We start from the raw sequence: 18,337 nt of genomic DNA on the forward strand, positions 1-18,337 counted from the left end.
TACATGTACCAGGTTTTTTAAACTGCCAATAAAAAACACTACTTCCCCAAAAGTTACAGATTTGTATTATAATTTTAAAATAATCTTAAGAAATTTACTTCCCAAAGAAAGTTTAAGCCAATCATACCTCTTTCATCTTTCCCGAATCAATAACAAATACAACATCATTGACTGTGATACTGGTTTCCGCAATATTAGTAGAAAGAATCTGCAAGTAAAAAAAAACAAAAACACTACCGTAACTGTAAAAGCAAAGACTACATAGATTGGTATCTGAAGAAGTCATCTGATACTTGCTATTTTGCGGATGCCAGAAGGTGGAGTTTTAAGCACGTTTTTCTGATCCAAAGTCTGCATATTTGAATGAAGCATGAATACTTGGTATCTAATGCAGAAAAAGAGTAATTCTTAAGTATATTTAAAGGGAAAAAATAAAAACCTAAAGGCAACAGTGAAAACTAAGAAATTTTACCTGTGAGCATTATCAACAAATCTCTTGTCATCAAAAATAATACGGTTCCTCAAGCTAATTATCTCATCATATCCAGGAAGAAATACTAAAATTGATCCTGAAAAACAGAATCAATTTACAACATTTAACCAAACATTCACTTCAAATACATAAAAATACAAGTTAGTACTATGTGCACTGCTAACCAGAAGGTCATCCCTTTCTGGTATTACTGAAAAACAACAGAATCAGAATTTGAATCCGCAGCAATAACATGAGACTGTGTATGTACACCTACCCCCATCAGAACTACTGCAAATGTTGTGAAGTAAGTGCATAATCAGGTCCAGATCCACCTTCTCATCATCAAGACTGTGATGATAAGCTTTCAACAATTCTCTGTCCTCTGCTCCAAGGTCATTACCACCTGCTTGGACCAGAGAACTTTCATCCAGATTTCCAAATTCCACTGAAGCACTAAAACATATAAATATTCAGCACAGAATTAATGTTACTTGCACACAAAGTAATTTTAATGTAGGTATATAATGCATCAACAACACTGAATAAAACACCATAGATTCACTATTTTCACTTCTGACGCTTATTTTGGAAACATGGCACAGAAACAGTATCTCCTCCTATACGAGGGCTGCTCCACAAGTAACGCCTCCTGCGTTATTATGCTGGCCAGTGTCATCAGAGGCAGACGTTGGCAGCAGAGGTTGAACCTTACAACCAACATTCCATTACATTCTTCTGCTATGTAACAGACAACAGCAGAGGGGAAGTCTGACAAAAGGGCATCTGACACAAGGCTGCATTGTTGAATTACTCCATGAGGAAAAAATGGCACTCACTGGCTTGCTGAACATTCATGGAGACCGAACAGTGGATGTTAGTAAAGTGAGGCAGTGGCAGGTACACTTCAGCAGCGGCTACAGTGATGTGAAAAAACAAGTCAGGTTCCGGACAGCCATCCACAGTTGCCACATCTCACAATAAAGAGCACCTTGATCAGCTCATCCATGTCAATCAGCTAATGGTGCTGCAAAATTAGTGCTCTGTAGCTGAGCACTATCAAGTAGTGTTGTTGTGCTCTTCGTATCTGTTGCCATTGCCATGGAAATAAGTAGGAGGCATTACTTGCAACACAACCTACATATTTATGTAAGTTACCATAACCATATTTTGACTAGACATGGAGATTCCAACTATGATGACAGAGGACAACAAAAGCTAATGGCAGAAAGAAGTTTGTACACCATATTTATCATAGGAGCTACGAATCTTGCTGTTTAGGTCCTATTTTAGAGCACATAGAACTAAAAATTGTTCTGATAAAAATGTGGCAGGCACAGATGTCCACATACTACGTTAAACAATTGTTTTAGCAAAGCAGCCATAGCTTACCTGTAAGATTCCAACAGGTCAACCACCTCTGTTTGTCCAAAGTGCTTAGCCCAGTCTATAGCCATCCTGAAAGTTGCATAATAGTCCTTATCACTTCAAAAGATACGTGAGATGACAGCTGACACACTGCACTATTCTATTATTCCTCCATTACCATTTAAGTAGTACCTTTACTGACAGATCTGAATCTTTCCCAATACAAAAATGTGTATAGTAAGTAGCCACATGATTTTTAAATAGTTGCAAATTTTTATCAATGTGAACATTACCTCTACACAGCAATACATGAAAATACACAAAAAGGAAGGAGTAGAATTCGACATTCCTTCAAACAAAAATCAACGTGTACAGCTAAGCCATGCCTTTCTAAGGGTCCTTTTATTAACTCCTTCAAATCATCTCAAGAATTTAGATGTTTTTCTCCAAAACATCTAAAAATGCTGAGCTTTTTGATATCTTATGGAAACCATTCTCTTCACAAAGCAGATCATTCTGTTTTCTTTTTAAACTGTATTCCTTCTCTAATTTTTCAAATGACACCTAGAATCCTAACTCTTACCCTTCCACACTACAATGATTTACAGTAGGCTCCTGTTTTCTAAAGATAAATCCACGGTAATAAAAATCTGAATTTTTAGATATTAACAGGGATTTTCTTACATGCTACAATATACCTGCAGCCGCAATACTTTTTTTTTTTTTTTTACATTGAATTAAATCTATTAAGAAAGATTTCCGTATTTTGCTAATCAGAGGTTACATCAGGTTCCTTGAAAGCAGAAGTATGTAAACTATTTTAGACACTGCCTGCAAATTATCTTAGAATTTATGGAAAACAATCTGATGAAACAAACTCTAAATTACTGTGACTATTAAAACTTAATACCACCTACAGCACTCTGATATATCACTAAATTAAAAATTCTGTTATATGTTTTAAGTTCTCATTTTTATATTGGGAAATAAATCTCTTTCACTTCATTTGTTTGTTTTTACCAGCCATTGGATGATTTGCAGTGGACACTTGCTCCCATACTGATCAGTTGCTCTACTTGACTTAGAAAGCCTCTCCCTGAAGCGATCATAAGTGCAGTTGCACTGGTTTCACTGTGCCTATAATCAACTGAGAAGTAGAACAAATTAACAAAAACAATATACACTTTTTTCATCTAAACAAAACAAGAATATGACTTCTCATCCACCAGTTAATTCATGTGAATTTATAGCATTTCTAAAATAGTATTAGCCTATTTGTCAATACTCCCAAACAAGAATGGTAACAAATAAGGGAACAGTTAGTGGATTATGTAACGCATTCATTTTTCAAATAGGCAAACATAAGGAATAAAAATTAACACTTCAGAAGAGATAAAGCCACAGAAAATAAAATCACTTTGTAATTTCTTTTTTTCCTTGTGTAACAAGATAAACAAAAACAACTCACCACTGACATTTTCAGTTAAGATGAAATGGAACACCTGAGCAAAGGAATCGATATCTTTATGTAACCAGATGTCAGAAAGACAAGAATCCATTTCTTTTATTAACCATGGTTCAAGACAACTTGTATCTTTTTCAATCTGAAGAGAAAAAGGAACAAAATTTAAATGATGAATCTCTTCAAGAAGTTCTTTTGTCTTTATTCTCACAGGTGAGTTTTTAAACAACTAGAAAAACAGGATTAAGTTATGAGTTAATATGCTTATGGTACTTTGTGCAAGAACTTAAAACAGTATCAGACTAACCACTAGATCTAAAAAAAATATATTTAAAAACATCACAATGAAAAGCATACTTTGGCTTCATTTTAGGATAGTTTGTCCGAATTTTTTTTTATAAAAAAAAAAAAAAAGGATAAAATGTAGAATGGGTTAATAGTCTTCTAGAATAGAAAAGTCAACAGGAATAATACCAAAAGACTGGGGATAGAATGGATGTTAAAGATCATCCAGTTCTAATACCAGCCATGTGCACACCAACTGGATTGGCTTACCCAAAATCCCATTCAGCCTGGCCTTGAACAACTCCAGTCATAAAGCATATGCAGCCTCACCACTCTCTGAGTAAAGAAATCCTTCCTAACGCGTAAACTAAATCTGTCCTCTTTTAGTTTAAAGACATTAAACCTTGTCCTAACTCCATACTTGTTGATAGAGTGCCACCACCATCTTTCTTGCAAACCCCCTTCAAGTCCCCCTGTTACCCTTTCTTCTCTAGGCGGAACAAGCCCAGCTCACCTAGACCACCTTCAAAAAAAGAGGTGCTTTAGCCCCCTATTTATCTTTGTAGCTGCCTCTGGACCCATCCCAAAAGGTCCACCTCCTTCTGATATCTAGCAACAAAGTCAACATCTTCAGTAAACTGATTCTATCTAGAGAAGGATCCTAGATTCCCTATAAAGGCGGTGAGATGGATAGCCTGGCTGAAGTGCCTCTATACCAATGCACGCAGCCTGAGGAATAAGCAGGCGGAGTTGGAAACTGTGATGCACTCCAAAAGTTATGAACTTGTTGCTATCACAGAAACATGGTGGGATGACTCCCATAACTGGAATACCACCATTGAGGGGTATCAGCTCTTTAGAAGGGATAGGCAAGGTAGGAAGGGTGGGGGAGTTGCCCTCTATGTCAAAGAGTGGATAGACTGTGAGGAGCTCCCTCTGAGAAACAGTCAGGAACAGGTTGAGAGCCTGTGGGTTAGAATTAGAGATGGGACTAATAAAGGTCAGGTGGTGATAGGGGTATACTACAGGCCACCTGATCGAGGGGAGGCTGTTGACAAGGCTTTCTTACTCCAGATGTGTGAGGCATCGTGCTCACGGGCTCTCATTCTGGTGGGAGACTTCAACCACCTGGACATCTGTTGGAAAGACCACACAGCAAGCTGCAAGAGGTCCAGAAGGCTCCTGGAATCCACTGATGATAACTTTCTGGTCCAGGTATTGGACAGACCAACCAGAGGTGAAGCGCTGCTGGACCTGCTGCTCACCAATGCGGAGGAAATTATCAAAGGCGTCAAGGTTGGAGGCAGTCTGGGCTGCAGTGACCATGCCCTGGTCAAGTTTGTGATCTCAAGGAATGTGGGCCTGGCAAAGAGTGGAGTCAGGACCCTGAATTTTAGAAGAGCAGACTTCAAGCTGCTCAAGAGATTGTTGGCCAAGATCCCCTGACGCACTGTCCTTAAAGACAAGGATGTTAAGGAGAGCTGGCTGCTCTTCAAGGATGCCCTCCTGGAAGCACAAGAGGTCTCCATCCCTCTGAATAAGAAAGTGAGCAGACGAGGTAGGAAACTGGCATGGCTCTGCAAGGACCTGCTGAGAGAAGTGAGGGCGAAGAAAGGGATGTACAAACTCCGGAAACAAGGCTGTGTCACCTGGGAAGAATACAGGGATGTCGTCTGGACTTACAGAGGTGGGATCAGGAAAGCCAAGGTGCAGGCAGAACTGAACTTGGCAAGGGATGTGAAAAACAATAAGAAAACCTTCTACAGGTACATTGGCCAGAAGAGACAGGCCAAAATGGGTTTATAGAAGTTTATAGAAGGATGCACTCTATGATCTTGTCAGGTACAGAGAATGAGTGGCCTGTAGTTCCACAGGTCTTTCTTCGCCATCTTTTTAGTAATGGGGTTTATTTCTTCTTATCCAGTCACTGACAGTTTTATAATGACTTCTCAAAGATGACACACAGCAATTTCATCTGCTACTTTCCTCAGTACCTTCAGATGCACCTCACCAAATACTACAGGCTTGTGCACACACAATTCTTAGATGATCCCAAACCATCTAAGTACATAATTTTCACAATGTCTTTAGAAACAGGTTTTTAAAAAATTAACCACATAAATCTAAAACATTTATTCCAACAAAGAAAAAAACTTACCAGATTATTAAATGCTGCATCCCCACTGCTCTCCAGAACATTATACTCTTCAGATACATTTGCAACAGATCTTCTCTGTGACTCTGGGTTGCTATTATCTTCTTGAGCAGAACACCACTCAGTGAGAGTGCTTTGCTGTTTTTCTTCTAGAAGGTATAAAATATTACCAAAATAGTTTTGTAATCCCTTTAATTATTTATTGCTTTCAAATACAAAAATAGTTACATCAAATCACAAGTTAACCTACAGCATTCTCTTTTATCCAATCAAGAATGCTGGCACCATTCCAATATAAATTCTATGATTTATATCATAAGCACAAAGTTTATGACTGCATATGTCTATTCAAAGAGTATGGTAAAAAATATTGTTCAGATGCTGCTAACAGGAGCTATTTCAGTGCAAAACGTACAAAATCCTGCACAGTGGATGAATGGTTGCAATTCAATTTGTACCTGAATGTACAACATATCATCTTGTTCTGTATTTCTCATGGAGGCAACAATTACAAGCAAATATATACCATAACATACGCAAAACATTTATGTACTGAAAGCAAAAAGTATACCCAATTGAAAGTTTTTTTAATTAAAAAAACAACTTCAATAATGTCAACATTATAAGTTTAAAAACAGTTGCTGTCATTTAATATTCCAGCTTTTAAATAAAACAGAATCATCCTATTTCATTATCCTCAATACTCAGTAAGCCTCAGTGTCCATTCTTACAATTAAGAAACATACCAACCTCGCTGTTTCTCTTTTTTGTATTTTATCATCTCTTTGTTTGTATATCCAGTGCTTCGTAAAATGTCCTCCAAAAACATCTCTTTAACTTCAAATGGTCTTCCCTGGACTGCAAGAACAAATAACTAACAAAGTTAGATATCCCTTAATTCTAACGACAATCTTAATTAGAAGATGACTTTTTGTAAATATTTATTTTTTAAGAAGTTAAAAGCAGAAGGTTTAAGGAATTATCATTTTCCTTAAAAAAACAAACAAACAAACAAAAAAACATCCTTTAAGAATATCTGAGAGTTTGCCCTCTCAAGATTGCTGAGCCACAAAACAAAAGAGGATTTAGAAGGGAAGTGTCAGTTATGTGTATTGTTTTTAAGTAACCTCTTCAAAGCTATCTAAGCATCCTGGAAAGAAATCCACATGTTTCACAGTATATTCATACAAGTTTTATCAAAGACAAACAGAAAAAAAGACAAAGACAAAAAGAAAACTAGTATTTTTGTTGTAAGATTGTCACCTGGATTACAAACATAACACTGTTTTAATGTAGTATTCCATAAGAAGTTTGTCACTTCATACAAAAATGCTTTGCTCAAGACAAGTACGAAAGATACACTCAGTTTCTTCAGCTACTTTAGCCCTTCTTTCATAAGAAAGGCCTGACAAGCCAGACAATCCAAACAGTCTTTATCCCCTGAGAATCTACCCCTATTTCTCTTCCAGTATCACTATTTTCTAAACCATTCTAACAGACATGACAAGATCCTTTTTTAGAGGAAAAAAAGAATTCTCTAGATTTCTGGTCCTTTTGACATTTGCCATAGCTGAGTTTAGACTGCTCAAAACCTTCTTCTTATATACTACCTGTACATACTAATGTATAATACATGGATGTTATTGTTGAAAAATCAAAATAAGCAGGTCGCTCATGCAGGAGGTCTGCAAGCTCAGAATGTGGAAAAAATGAAAAAAATCCACATCTCCCACACCTTACCTTTATTAATGATCCAATTATTAACACTTGAATGTAATCTAACTACAGATTATTAAGCCTGAACATAAAGTATCACATCTTTTCCCAAATTTTACCTGGATTAACAGTTGACAGTTTTCATTGGAAATAATTAATTATGTGATTAAAACATGATAAAAAACAAATTGCCTAGGTCTGTATTTCTGAAGTCACCAGGTAGAGTCTGTGTTTTATCCAGTTACAAACAGCAGCCTCCCAGGCCTGAAAAACTAAAACTGGAATTAGTTAAAATGTATCATACTCTTCAGAACTCAAGGACTTAACATGCTGACTTTCTCATCCTGCAGATCAGTAAACTAAGAACAACTCCTTTTCTTGAGCTGAGCGTCAGGAGACAAGGCATCTACACACAGTGCTTCTAGCAATAACATACTTCACTCTGAAACAGTTGCAAACAGATCTTAAAAAAATTACAACAGTAAACTTAAAACAAAAAACAAAAACAAAAAACACCTTTAAAAAAGCAAAAAGAACAAATATTTTTCTCACTCAGTGTCCATGTTACCTTGTTCAGATGAACTAGCACGGACAGTGGCATACAGGTATACTCAAATTCAAGAGTTCACAGATACTTACTGTGTATTACTGGGCAACTTCCAAAATACTTAACAAAGAGATTCACATCTAGAGCAGCACTAGAAATGATTAGTTTTAAATTACTCTGGTTTTGCACTATATCTCGCAGTTTTATTAACAAGAAATCACTGAATCTATCCCTCTCATGTACTTCATCCTAAAATAAAAGGAAAACAGAAACCAGTAACTAAACATTCACAAACAGGAATTTTAAACAAGATGCACTGAAATGCACAATTCCAACTTGGTTTAACTAAGCACTTTTTAAAAAGAAAATATTCAAGTAAAAAAGTTTTTCCAAGTTTCACAAAGATACTGGAGCAGACTGCTGTTAATGAATAAGGAAGAGATAACTTGATTTCAGAAGCTGAATGATCCTTGATGATCTTAAAGGTTGCTTCCAACTCAAACCATTCTACGATTCTATGAAGTGCATTTCTGAAACTTTTCTAATTCTCTTTGAAAAATTATCATCTCCAAGATACTGACACGAACCAAAGTTCCCACAGATCTTGTTTTAACAGACTTTTTTGGAGTTGAAGCATTTAAAAGAATACGTAATACCACATAATCAGAAAATAAATGAGGTTGCTTAGGTTCAAAGTACAAAGCTTAACAGCGGATAAGACATATGACTGATTAAAGTAATTATTTACTTGATGTGTTTTATTCTCTTTCACATCATGAATTTATCAAGTAGGAAGCCAAACACTTTTTAAGGTGGAATCAAGAACATGAAACATCCTTATACTTTCAGTAAACAGGTGAGTAACTACAATTATTTTGATTTTTATGTTTTCGGCTGTGGAAAAATGTTTCAAGACAATTATATACCCTGGTTTCACTGAGTTCTCAGTCCCCACAACAGAAATTACATTACTCTTTGTTTTGAAAACGTTTGCGATAACAAGTCAACTGCTAAACTGGTACTGCAGAAGTATCTACATAATACAAGAAATTCTGACAGATTAATGGTGGATCATATATACATATGCCTAAAGCTTCCATGTTTTCTGACAAGAAAAAGAAACAAAAACCTACAGCAATGTTTAGACATCTGTCCTTCACAACTGCTTCATAATTCTAGAATTAAATGCAATCATGAGCATAAAAATAAGATACTTTAATCAAAAAGGTACACATTCCAAGATGAAAAAGTAAGTAAAGAAAAAATAATCAGATTCTGCCCAAATAAAAACATTTCATATGCTTAATCGGGAAAATAAATTAAACAAGTAATACATATTGCTTCACTTCACATAAAATTCAACAGGATTCTTACCATAATAACGTGTGTTACTGTTGATAGAGCACTGTCTCTTGCCATTAGTGTGCGAAGCAGTATGCCATTAGTGCAAAACGTTAACAGTGTCCTTGGAGAAACCCTATTGAACAGTTCATGAAGATACTTCAGACTTGCGTCATTCAAACACAGGTTACCTTTTCATTATTTATTAAAAACTGAAGGATTGAACAGCTATTCACCAGAACTGGAATGAGATTATCTCACCAAGTAATTCAACTATACTGTGTAATTTTAAACTACCCTTATTTGCAGAGAACACCTACAGAATTCCAGTGCTTATATTTCAAATCATCAGACACTAAATTCATGTTTCAATAAACATACAAGCAAATAAAAGTGAATTTTGAGAGCCTCTATGTGGAAGATTCACTCGGATTATTTTGCAAAAACAGTTTCCAATTTTTCAGCATATACTTGGGACTGTATTATTTACATTTCCCTGTACCTGACTGAACCAAATAAAACCAGTTGATGCTTTCCAAATGCATCATTTTTTTCCCTCAAGAGGAAAAATGTCACTGTTTTAGTAGTTCTGGGAATTAGCTGTGCAAGTAAAAATCAGTTGTTGCCACTGCTTTCTCCAGTACTGACAGTTAAAGTTCTCAAAAATCTCTTACTGTCATACTCCACACTTCCTTTCTTGGAGGCACGTGAACTCTCTACTTACCATACACCTTCCCAGTTTGCAATTCATCATTCATACTTTGCTTACAGAAATTCCTCTACATCCTACTAAATCAAATGAACATATCCAAGATGGATCACTCTTCAGCCTCCTATTCCAGAAATCACCACTGCTCCCTAACACTTAGTAACACAAGTGCTCCATTGTCCCATCTTGGTTTTTTGCTGTCGTTGTTTTTAACCAGCATTGGAAATACTGAAATACTGACCTCTCTCTCTCTCAAGAACCTTACTTACTCTCTTTTTTTTTTTTTTTAAAGATGGTCCACACTACTTTCAATATTTCTTGATCTTGATCTGGCCTACAGTTTGTTCCTATTCAGCTACTGTAGTACTCCCACATATTAACCATCCACCTCACTTGCAACTGATCTTCACTAGCTCTTTAAATCTCTTAGTAGGCTTCTAAGTTTTCATAGACACACTCAAATTCTTCTTTCATCAGCTATGTGTTACCTTCATATAAGAAACAGAGCCAGACATTCCCTTTGCCATTGTATTTGCTACAAACTGTGACCATGAAGTTTGTCAAAGTTCTAGTTCTCTTACATTTTGTCAAAGCTTACAGAACTTTCCAATATATGACTGGGGAAAAAAGAAGAAAACATATAGTTGCTCTGAAGACGATACAAAAGATTCCTCTCTCCCCACAAGTAGAAATCAAATGAATATGCCTCTGATTCACCTAAATAAGAAAGCTTACTACTTGATACTGTGACCTGTAGAAGGAAATCTATCTATTGCAAATTCTCAATTGCCCGAAACAACATACCCTACCTATAATTTATATACTGTTTTCTATGTTGTAACCCCCAAAATACTGTAGCTTTAACATACATGTGAACACAAGATCAGCTGCCTTAAAAATATCTTGTTAGTACCTGCTTTCTAATCGGATCTGATAACCAACTGTCTGGCCAACCTTTTCTCTTCTTTCGGCTGCCACTCTTTCAGCCACAGCAATAACTGCCAAACGTCTTGGCTGAGTGCAAAATATACGACAGGGAATTCCATTTTTGCAGCAGTCATCAAGAAGGAACTGAGGAATCTATTTTAAAAAAAATAAATTTCAAAGTACTTGTTAGTTTGATGAAGCTAGAAGTGTTTTAATTCTTAAAAAGTGAAGCAATAATAATAATATCACAATACTAAGCAGATTGCAAAACTTTCACAATATTCTACTCTTGACCCAGAACTAACTTCAAAAGAAAAACAACTAAACACAATAATAGCTCCATTATTTTAAATCATTCAAATTCCTCTAGTGAAAAGCTAGAATTTCATCATAAAATTATGCAGAATCTTTTATATTTTTAATAAATATAAAATATGCTGACCTAGTGTTTTAATTCACTTTCTCATACTTCAAATACAACACCTTACTAAACAGGAAAACAAAATTCTAAAAATCAGCATAATTAAATCCCTTCTTACATACACATTTTCTAAAATCGCATTAGTTTCATGTAAATACTGACATCTTTTATTTTAATGAAAAACATACTTGAGTAGTTTTTCCTGATCCAGTCTCTCCTACAATGAGAACAACTTTATTTTCCTTTATTATTTTGACAATTTCCTCCTTCTTTTCAAAAACTGGCAATGATTGCCTAAAAGAGTCATATTCCGACTCCCCTCTTTTCAGTGGGACTTGAGGAATACCACTGCTGAGCCTTCCACTTGTCTTCCCAACTTCTTTGCTTTCTGTGGAGAGAACATGACAATTCAGCTATAGATAGAAAGGGATTGCTACAAAGGTAAGTCATTAAAATATTACTCACCTATCACAAAAATGAAAATTGGTATGCATCCCCACAAATAAAGTGATGAACCCATCAAATATTTAGAAGAAATATTCATAATACTGTGTTTCTGCTATGGTGTTTGAAACAAATATTGTTCAAAGGAATTATTACTTCCAAACATATTTTGAACAAAACTAGACTTACTTTCTTGGTTTTTAATCACATTTACACCTCCACAGTTTGCCTAGAAATATTCACTGTAGAGTTAAATGAACAGAACTCCAAAGATATCCCAAACTGGAAAATGAGATTTTTCTCAGTATAGCTACAGGGGATTCTCTAGCAATCCTGGATCCAGTCTTGTTCAGTGCCTTTATCCATGACCTGAATAAAAGGATAAAATGCACCCTGAGCAAGTCTAATGATACAAAGTTGGGAGGAGTGGCTAACAGACCAGAAGGCTGTGCTGCCATTCAGTGAGTCTTGGACAGGCTGAAAAGTTGGGTAGAAAGGAACCTTAAGGAGTACAACATGGCCAAGTGTAGAGTGCTATACCTTGGGAGGTATAACAGTATGTACCAGTAGAAGTCAGGTGCAGAAACACTGGAAAGGAGCTCCACAGAGAAGGAAATGGATATCCTGATGGACAACGGGTCAATCATGAGGCAGCAGAGCATCCTTGTGGCAAAGAAGGCACAAGGTATCACGAGGTGGATTAAAAAGAAGGGTGATTTAGAAGTGCCGTTAGACTACATGATCTCCAGAGGTTCCTTCCAACTCCTTACAGTTGTCATTCTGCGAGTTCCGAGGAAAAAAAAACAAACTTGACTGTGATTCATATCTACTCTTCCGTATTCTCTGTAGTCTTCTATTACCTCATTCCAGTAGGTCTTATTTTACATGATGTTCTAGTCAGTAAGACTGATCTAGATTCCTAGGCCTAGACAGCACACTGCCACATACCAGAAAGCAAGGTTTAAGTATTCATAGAAGCTGCAAGTCTTTAGCGCTACTTCAAACTCACTGCCATAAATGCTATTCTAAAATCCCATTGTTTTTTTCAGAAGAATTAAAAGCTTGTTGTAAATTCAATGACATACACATAACATGATTAACAAGCATACATATTCAATTTCAAGAAGTATTACCTTACCAAGACAGACATAAACTAACATTGACCTTTTAATTAACATTAACCATTTAATTGACCTGAATACCCAAAGAACTTAACTACTGTATAACTGAAACATCCTATAAAAAGAACTATAAGCACTTTGAGCAAAGAACAGGTGAAAGAGAATATTGGTAGATGTTTTTCCTGTGCACTGCACAAATCTTTGTGCATAGAAACATAACAAAACCCTTACATAAAACCACTAAGGCACACATCTTATTTGAAGCATTCTGCTTAAGCAAACAAAGCATTAGAAGTATGTCTTTCGATGAACTCTTTCATGTTCTGGAAATCAACAAGTCTGAACAGTAAGCTCTGAGGGATCATTCTACTGCTAGAAGACAAAACAAAACAGAGCTTCCCATTTTATCAAAAACATGAATTTCTACAAGCAGAACAAACAGCCTTATACTCTCACAGTGTGTTCTTCCACAGTGACCTTGATAGCCTTTCTCTCTTCAGCTCCACCTTACAGGACATGTAGGAGCTCCCACATATGAAAAATATCCTTTCAAGTACATTTGTGTTGAACTGGCTAGATTCAAAAGTAACTTGGCATAAGTGATACATCGAAGTATGACTGGCATTAACACCAAGTTAAACTTCCTTGTGAAACCAGTCTGAAAACTTGCTATACTAAGAATTAAGGGTGAAAAAAAATTAATGGCTCCATTTCGGCTAGAAGTCCACCAGATGGTACTCAAGAAGAGGTGGAAATCAATATGGGTTTTTTGTGCAGTTGGGTACCGCTGTTTTTTTTCTTGTGTTTTGTTGTTTTGGATTGTTTTTTCCCTAAGCAATATTGAGGTTCAAGTCACACACAGCACGTACCAGTTTCAACAGCAAATGCATTTCCTCGACGCGTCTTTGGCAGAAGTTCTATTCGTTCTTTATTTGTGAGAGGAAATCTATGAATTAAACTGTGAACAGCCTGTTTCGTTCTGGTAGTCAAACAACAAGTCATTTCTGCATGAGTTACTTCAGATTCATTCTTTTTCCTGACTGTTAGATATCGATTTGCTCCTTTTCTGAGAGAGAGAAAAAAAATAAATTATAAATAAGTGATCTATTTAGCTCTATGTAAAGATCTTTGACTAACAGTGTTTCCAAACAGCTGTCAGATTAGTTTCAAATAAAACATGATAAACAAATTTCCAAATAGCATCTTATGCATTATAACACATCTAAGAGAAAGGCTCTCAGTATGCAACATCAAAACCACTCACTATTACTATATGTCAGTGCAACATACTGCAAAACTGGGATGACTACACCCAGTACAACCTCACAGTCTCCATAAAGTAACTCTGCTTTGGGGGTTGGACTCGATGATCTCTAGAGGCCCCTTCCAACCCCTACAATTCTGTGATTCTGCTTTACTTACTAATTTTCTTTTAAATGTTGACTGCTATATTCACTTTCTATAAGATAGCAAGGCCTATCAATCACTGTATCAATCAATACTGAGAAGCACTGCACAGAACTGATTTACAGAAACATGTAAGAGGTTAAAAGAAATTACTAAGCAGAAGTAACAGAAAAACAAACAACCCTCTATGAATATTCCAAGCTTCAAACAAATCCAGACAAACATTTTTTAAAGTAACTTAATATCCAGTAAACATAAAAGGCACCTGCAGTGGTTTCACACCAATGGCAAGTTAAACCCTGCCACATTTCTCTCTCTCTCTCTGTTCAAAAGAATAAGCAAAATGGGTTGGAATGAGGACAGTTTAGTTAGCGGAAAGAAGCTGGGAGACAATACACCTACCCTACACATATGGCCACATCTTGGAATGGGTAAGGCCTCAATATGCACTCCCCACATCTCCCTCCATCTTCTTTTGACCACACTACACCCCCTCAGCCTGTAGGCTCTGGGCACATTGGAGAGAGTCTGGGAGCTGCCAGAACAGCCTCCAGGAACAGCCCAGGCCAGTCCCATGCCAGCCAGAGATGAGGAGCAGTGCACAGAATGGCTGTGGTGAACAGTAACTCCATCCCTGCCAGCACAACCTCCATCCCTAGTCCTATTCCTATGCTATTCACCTCATGCTCAGGAATACATACGCCCAGCCTTCTGGCTAGCCTGGGTTGCAATGAGAAAAGAACTGTCCTGTGCTATTTTTCATACATGCACACACAATTTTTTTATAAAAACAAAAAAGAGAATAGCAGAAACATGAAACTAGTTTTGAAATTACTTCTAATTTGAAATAGATACTACTCCTATTCTTTTGAAATATATACTGGCTTTTTTCTTGCACTTCACCCATGTTTTAGATGTTGTTTTCCCATAAAATGGCCTCTAAATATGCAATTCAGCACATATTCTTTCACATGAGAAGTGAATAAATGCAGTTATATGTGTGCCCTCTGTAAAGCCACTTTTAGCCTGACCAGATGAGCAAACTGATGCATGCTTGTTTAGGTGATTATTACTGCCCCCATGTGGTCAGGAACAGTCACTTAGGACATCTGCATCCTCTGTATATACATATGGAGAGCTATATACACAGTCATGTGTAAACAGATATCTTATTATTGTATTGGGTTTAAGCAGTGAGGTTTTGGTAACGGGGGGCTCCTGTGAGCAGAACTAGCAGCTGCCACATATCAAATCAGATCTAGCTGCCCCAAAACTGACCCATGACTGATGCTGGGTGTGCTCTGGGTGAGCGAGTTTAAGAGAAGGAAAACTGCTGCACAACAGTAGTTGGGAGAGAGTGAGAAATCTAAGAAAAACAGCCCAAGGGGCACCAGCATCAGTGCAGGAGATGCTCCAGGTTTACAGCCCAGAACTAGCCTATAGGGGAACAGAGCAGGAGAACAGAGCAACCATGGAGGAGTGGCAGAGACAAAGCAGCCTCCATCCTCTATTCACGTGATTTGCTTGTGGGGAGGAGGAAAAAGGAGACCAACACTGAAGTTGAGTCTGGGAAGAATAAGGTACAGGAAAAGGATTCTTAGTTTCAGTTCTCACTGCCTTGCCCTCTTACTAATTAGCAATAAACTAATCTTGCACAAGCTAAGTCTATTCTACCTGACCTAGCTCCAAAAATCAGCATTTTACACACCTTCAGGAAGGATCATGCAGTACCACCAAAAAAGAGCAACAATCAATGATACTACGATTCTACAACAGCTTGCACGTCAGATAAGACACTCCCTCTACCCAGGTTCTTCCTGTACCACTCCCTTTTCTATTGCTTTTCCACTGTAATGTCCCTGGCAACTGGATTCTCAGCTTTTAAATATAAGCTCATATGGTCAATAAACGCCAGTTTCTCCTTCAAAAGATCACAGGAGGATAAAAGGATTGTGGAGGGGGAGGGGAAAAAGCATGTGGTGACACCTGCCTATGGGCTCCTTATTCCCTTTTGGAAGACTGTTTGATGCACAAGTAGTCAGGCTCTGTTCAAAACTCCCAGATGTAACAGTGGCATAGATAACAGAGCAGACTTGGGTGAGGACTTGATGAACTCGTGAAATCCACAAGACAGGACAAGCTGCCTCAAATAAAGCATGCCAAAAGCTTTGTTAACTTAGACAAAACGCAAACACACTTATCTCATGTTTCCTCCCAGACTTACTATGCCCTGTAACAATGTGGGATACACTCGATTATGTGTAGCATTTTATAGTTCTGTTTCCAAATATTTGCAGCAAACAAAACCAGATACCAACTCACCCTTTACTTTTAGATATCAAACCCAGAGACTGACACAGTCGGTGAACAAAAGCTCTTTCGGTAGAAGTGAAAGACGAAGGAAACGCCATCTCTGCAAAGATAACCCAGAAAACAAACGTAGCAGCACGACATGCGCTATGCCCGAAGTCGACAGTTCTCTGAGCCCCTCGTATTTATATTCCCCCGGCGAAGGGGCCTCTCCTTCCCCCCGTAGGACCGCGGCAAGCCAAGACATCGCACCCGATGCTGCCGAGGGGCAAACGAACGCTGCCACCCGCAGGCCCGAGCCCCGCGGACACAACGCCGCCACCCGCCCTAGAACCCCTGGCCACTTTGCCGCCCCACCTTGATCATCGCTGTACCAGAACCGCTCCAGCGCCAGGTTCACCGCGATCTCCACTTCCTCAGAGACGCGGACAGCCTCCAACCCCTTGCCGCGGCCGCGGCCCGACGAGAAGGAGGAAGCGGCGGAGGGGGAAGCAGCGAAGCAGGCAGACGCGGAGCCGTCCCATGCGGCCCCATCGTGCTGCTGCGGGGAGGTGCTGCCGGGAGAGTACATGGAGACTGGGAATCGCTGGGGACCGACACCACAAAACAGCAGCCCCCTCCAACCGCCGGCAAACGGCTACACCAACGCCTGCGCGGCCGGGGTCGGGCAGCGTCAGTACGTCAGTGTGTGAGGCGGGGCGCTGGGAAGGAGCTGCTGCGCTCCGCCCTCAGCGCGGCCTCGGCCGGAGGGTCTGTGTGGTGTCCAGGCTATCGAGGGGCCTTTGCCGACAGGAGGGGGCTGCTTTTTATCCTTCCCTGAGGAGCCTCCTGTAGGCAGCGGAATGAGAAATGTTAGTGAAATAAAGGGAAGCTTAGGCCAATATTAAATGTGGACACAAAACTTTTCTTTATATTAAAAAGCTAACTGCCAGCTGTGGATTCTTTTATTAAAATCATTAACTCGTAAGAGTTTTTGGATTCCTCTTTCACAGTTAGCTTCAGAAAGAAGTTCTGTCAAATGCTCAGACAAAGCAAATATTCCTCAAATAAGAATTATTTCCTTCTGTAACCACATGTGAAAATTCCCAAATATTTATTTATTTTGTGTTGCTTGTTTGTTTTTAATGGAAACATTGATGCAGCAGAACACTGTGCTAAAATCTATCTGCGTGCCCAAACACAAGTACGCCTTCTTCTATTGATCTCCTCAGAAGCATTTTAATTATGTAGCAGTATTTGCTGTCTTGTTTTTACTTTGCCAGTGTGCCAGACCTGGCACTACTGCACAGCACTCCCTGCTATATTGCTATATTTCCATTTTTCTGTCATCATCCTATGCTTGTCTGAATAATAAATAAATTGGTAATTCTTAAAAATTCTGAGTTTATAAATGTGGCCTGAAGTGTTGCCTTAAAAAAAAAAAAAATGATAATAGTAAAAGAACCCACAAGAAATCATAAAGCTATTTGTCCTCCTTTCCCCGCTGTCATTTGTTGGTTGAGGATAGGGCAGAATTTTGCTGTCCAGGGCCTGATTACCAAGTACATCCTCACAGCTAAAAGGAAGAGGATACTTGCAATATTCCTTTCTTTCATTCCCCTGGAGGAGTATGGACATGTATTGGACAGAAGCTTCTTTGGGTACCTTGGTGC

General features: G+C 38.1%; 1 protein-coding gene across 3 annotated transcripts in view; it reads right to left on the reverse strand.

Annotated features, from left to right (window-relative positions):
- The window catches only part of YTHDC2 (YTH domain containing 2), a 35,155-nt gene extending 17,785 nt beyond the window's left edge, over positions 1 to 17,370 (reverse strand). Inside the window, exons 1-16 of one of the 3 annotated variants that reach the window (XR_001552078.2) lie at positions 17,043 to 17,370; positions 16,698 to 16,788; positions 13,838 to 14,034; positions 11,592 to 11,791; positions 10,969 to 11,135; positions 9,380 to 9,482; positions 8,098 to 8,254; positions 6,493 to 6,600; positions 5,746 to 5,891; positions 3,309 to 3,444; positions 2,861 to 2,987; positions 1,865 to 1,930; positions 750 to 928; positions 473 to 569; positions 298 to 385; positions 128 to 208 (exon numbers count right to left, since the gene is read on the reverse strand). Coding sequence is in view for 2 of the 3 variants with exons in the window: in XM_015849408.2 (XP_015704894.1) it covers positions 128 to 208; positions 298 to 385; positions 473 to 569; positions 750 to 928; positions 1,865 to 1,930; positions 2,861 to 2,987; positions 3,309 to 3,444; positions 5,746 to 5,891; positions 6,493 to 6,600; positions 8,098 to 8,254; positions 9,380 to 9,482; positions 10,969 to 11,135; positions 11,592 to 11,791; positions 13,838 to 14,034; positions 16,698 to 16,788; positions 17,043 to 17,256 (2,157 nt within the window). In the remaining variant the exon portion in view is untranslated. The remainder of the gene's footprint in view (positions 1 to 127; positions 209 to 297; positions 386 to 472; positions 570 to 749; positions 929 to 1,864; positions 1,931 to 2,860; positions 2,988 to 3,308; positions 3,445 to 5,745; positions 5,892 to 6,492; positions 6,601 to 8,097; positions 8,255 to 9,379; positions 9,483 to 10,968; positions 11,136 to 11,591; positions 11,792 to 13,837; positions 14,035 to 16,697; positions 16,789 to 17,042) is intronic. The other 2 variants (XM_015849408.2, XM_015849409.2) reach the window with 2 other exon arrangements.
- Positions 17,371 to 18,337: the final 967 nt, after the last annotated feature.

The sequence above is a fragment of the Coturnix japonica genome, chromosome Z (genome assembly GCF_001577835.2).
Source record: "Coturnix japonica isolate 7356 chromosome Z, Coturnix japonica 2.1, whole genome shotgun sequence".
NCBI classification, from domain to species: Eukaryota; Metazoa; Chordata; class Aves; order Galliformes; family Phasianidae; genus Coturnix; species Coturnix japonica.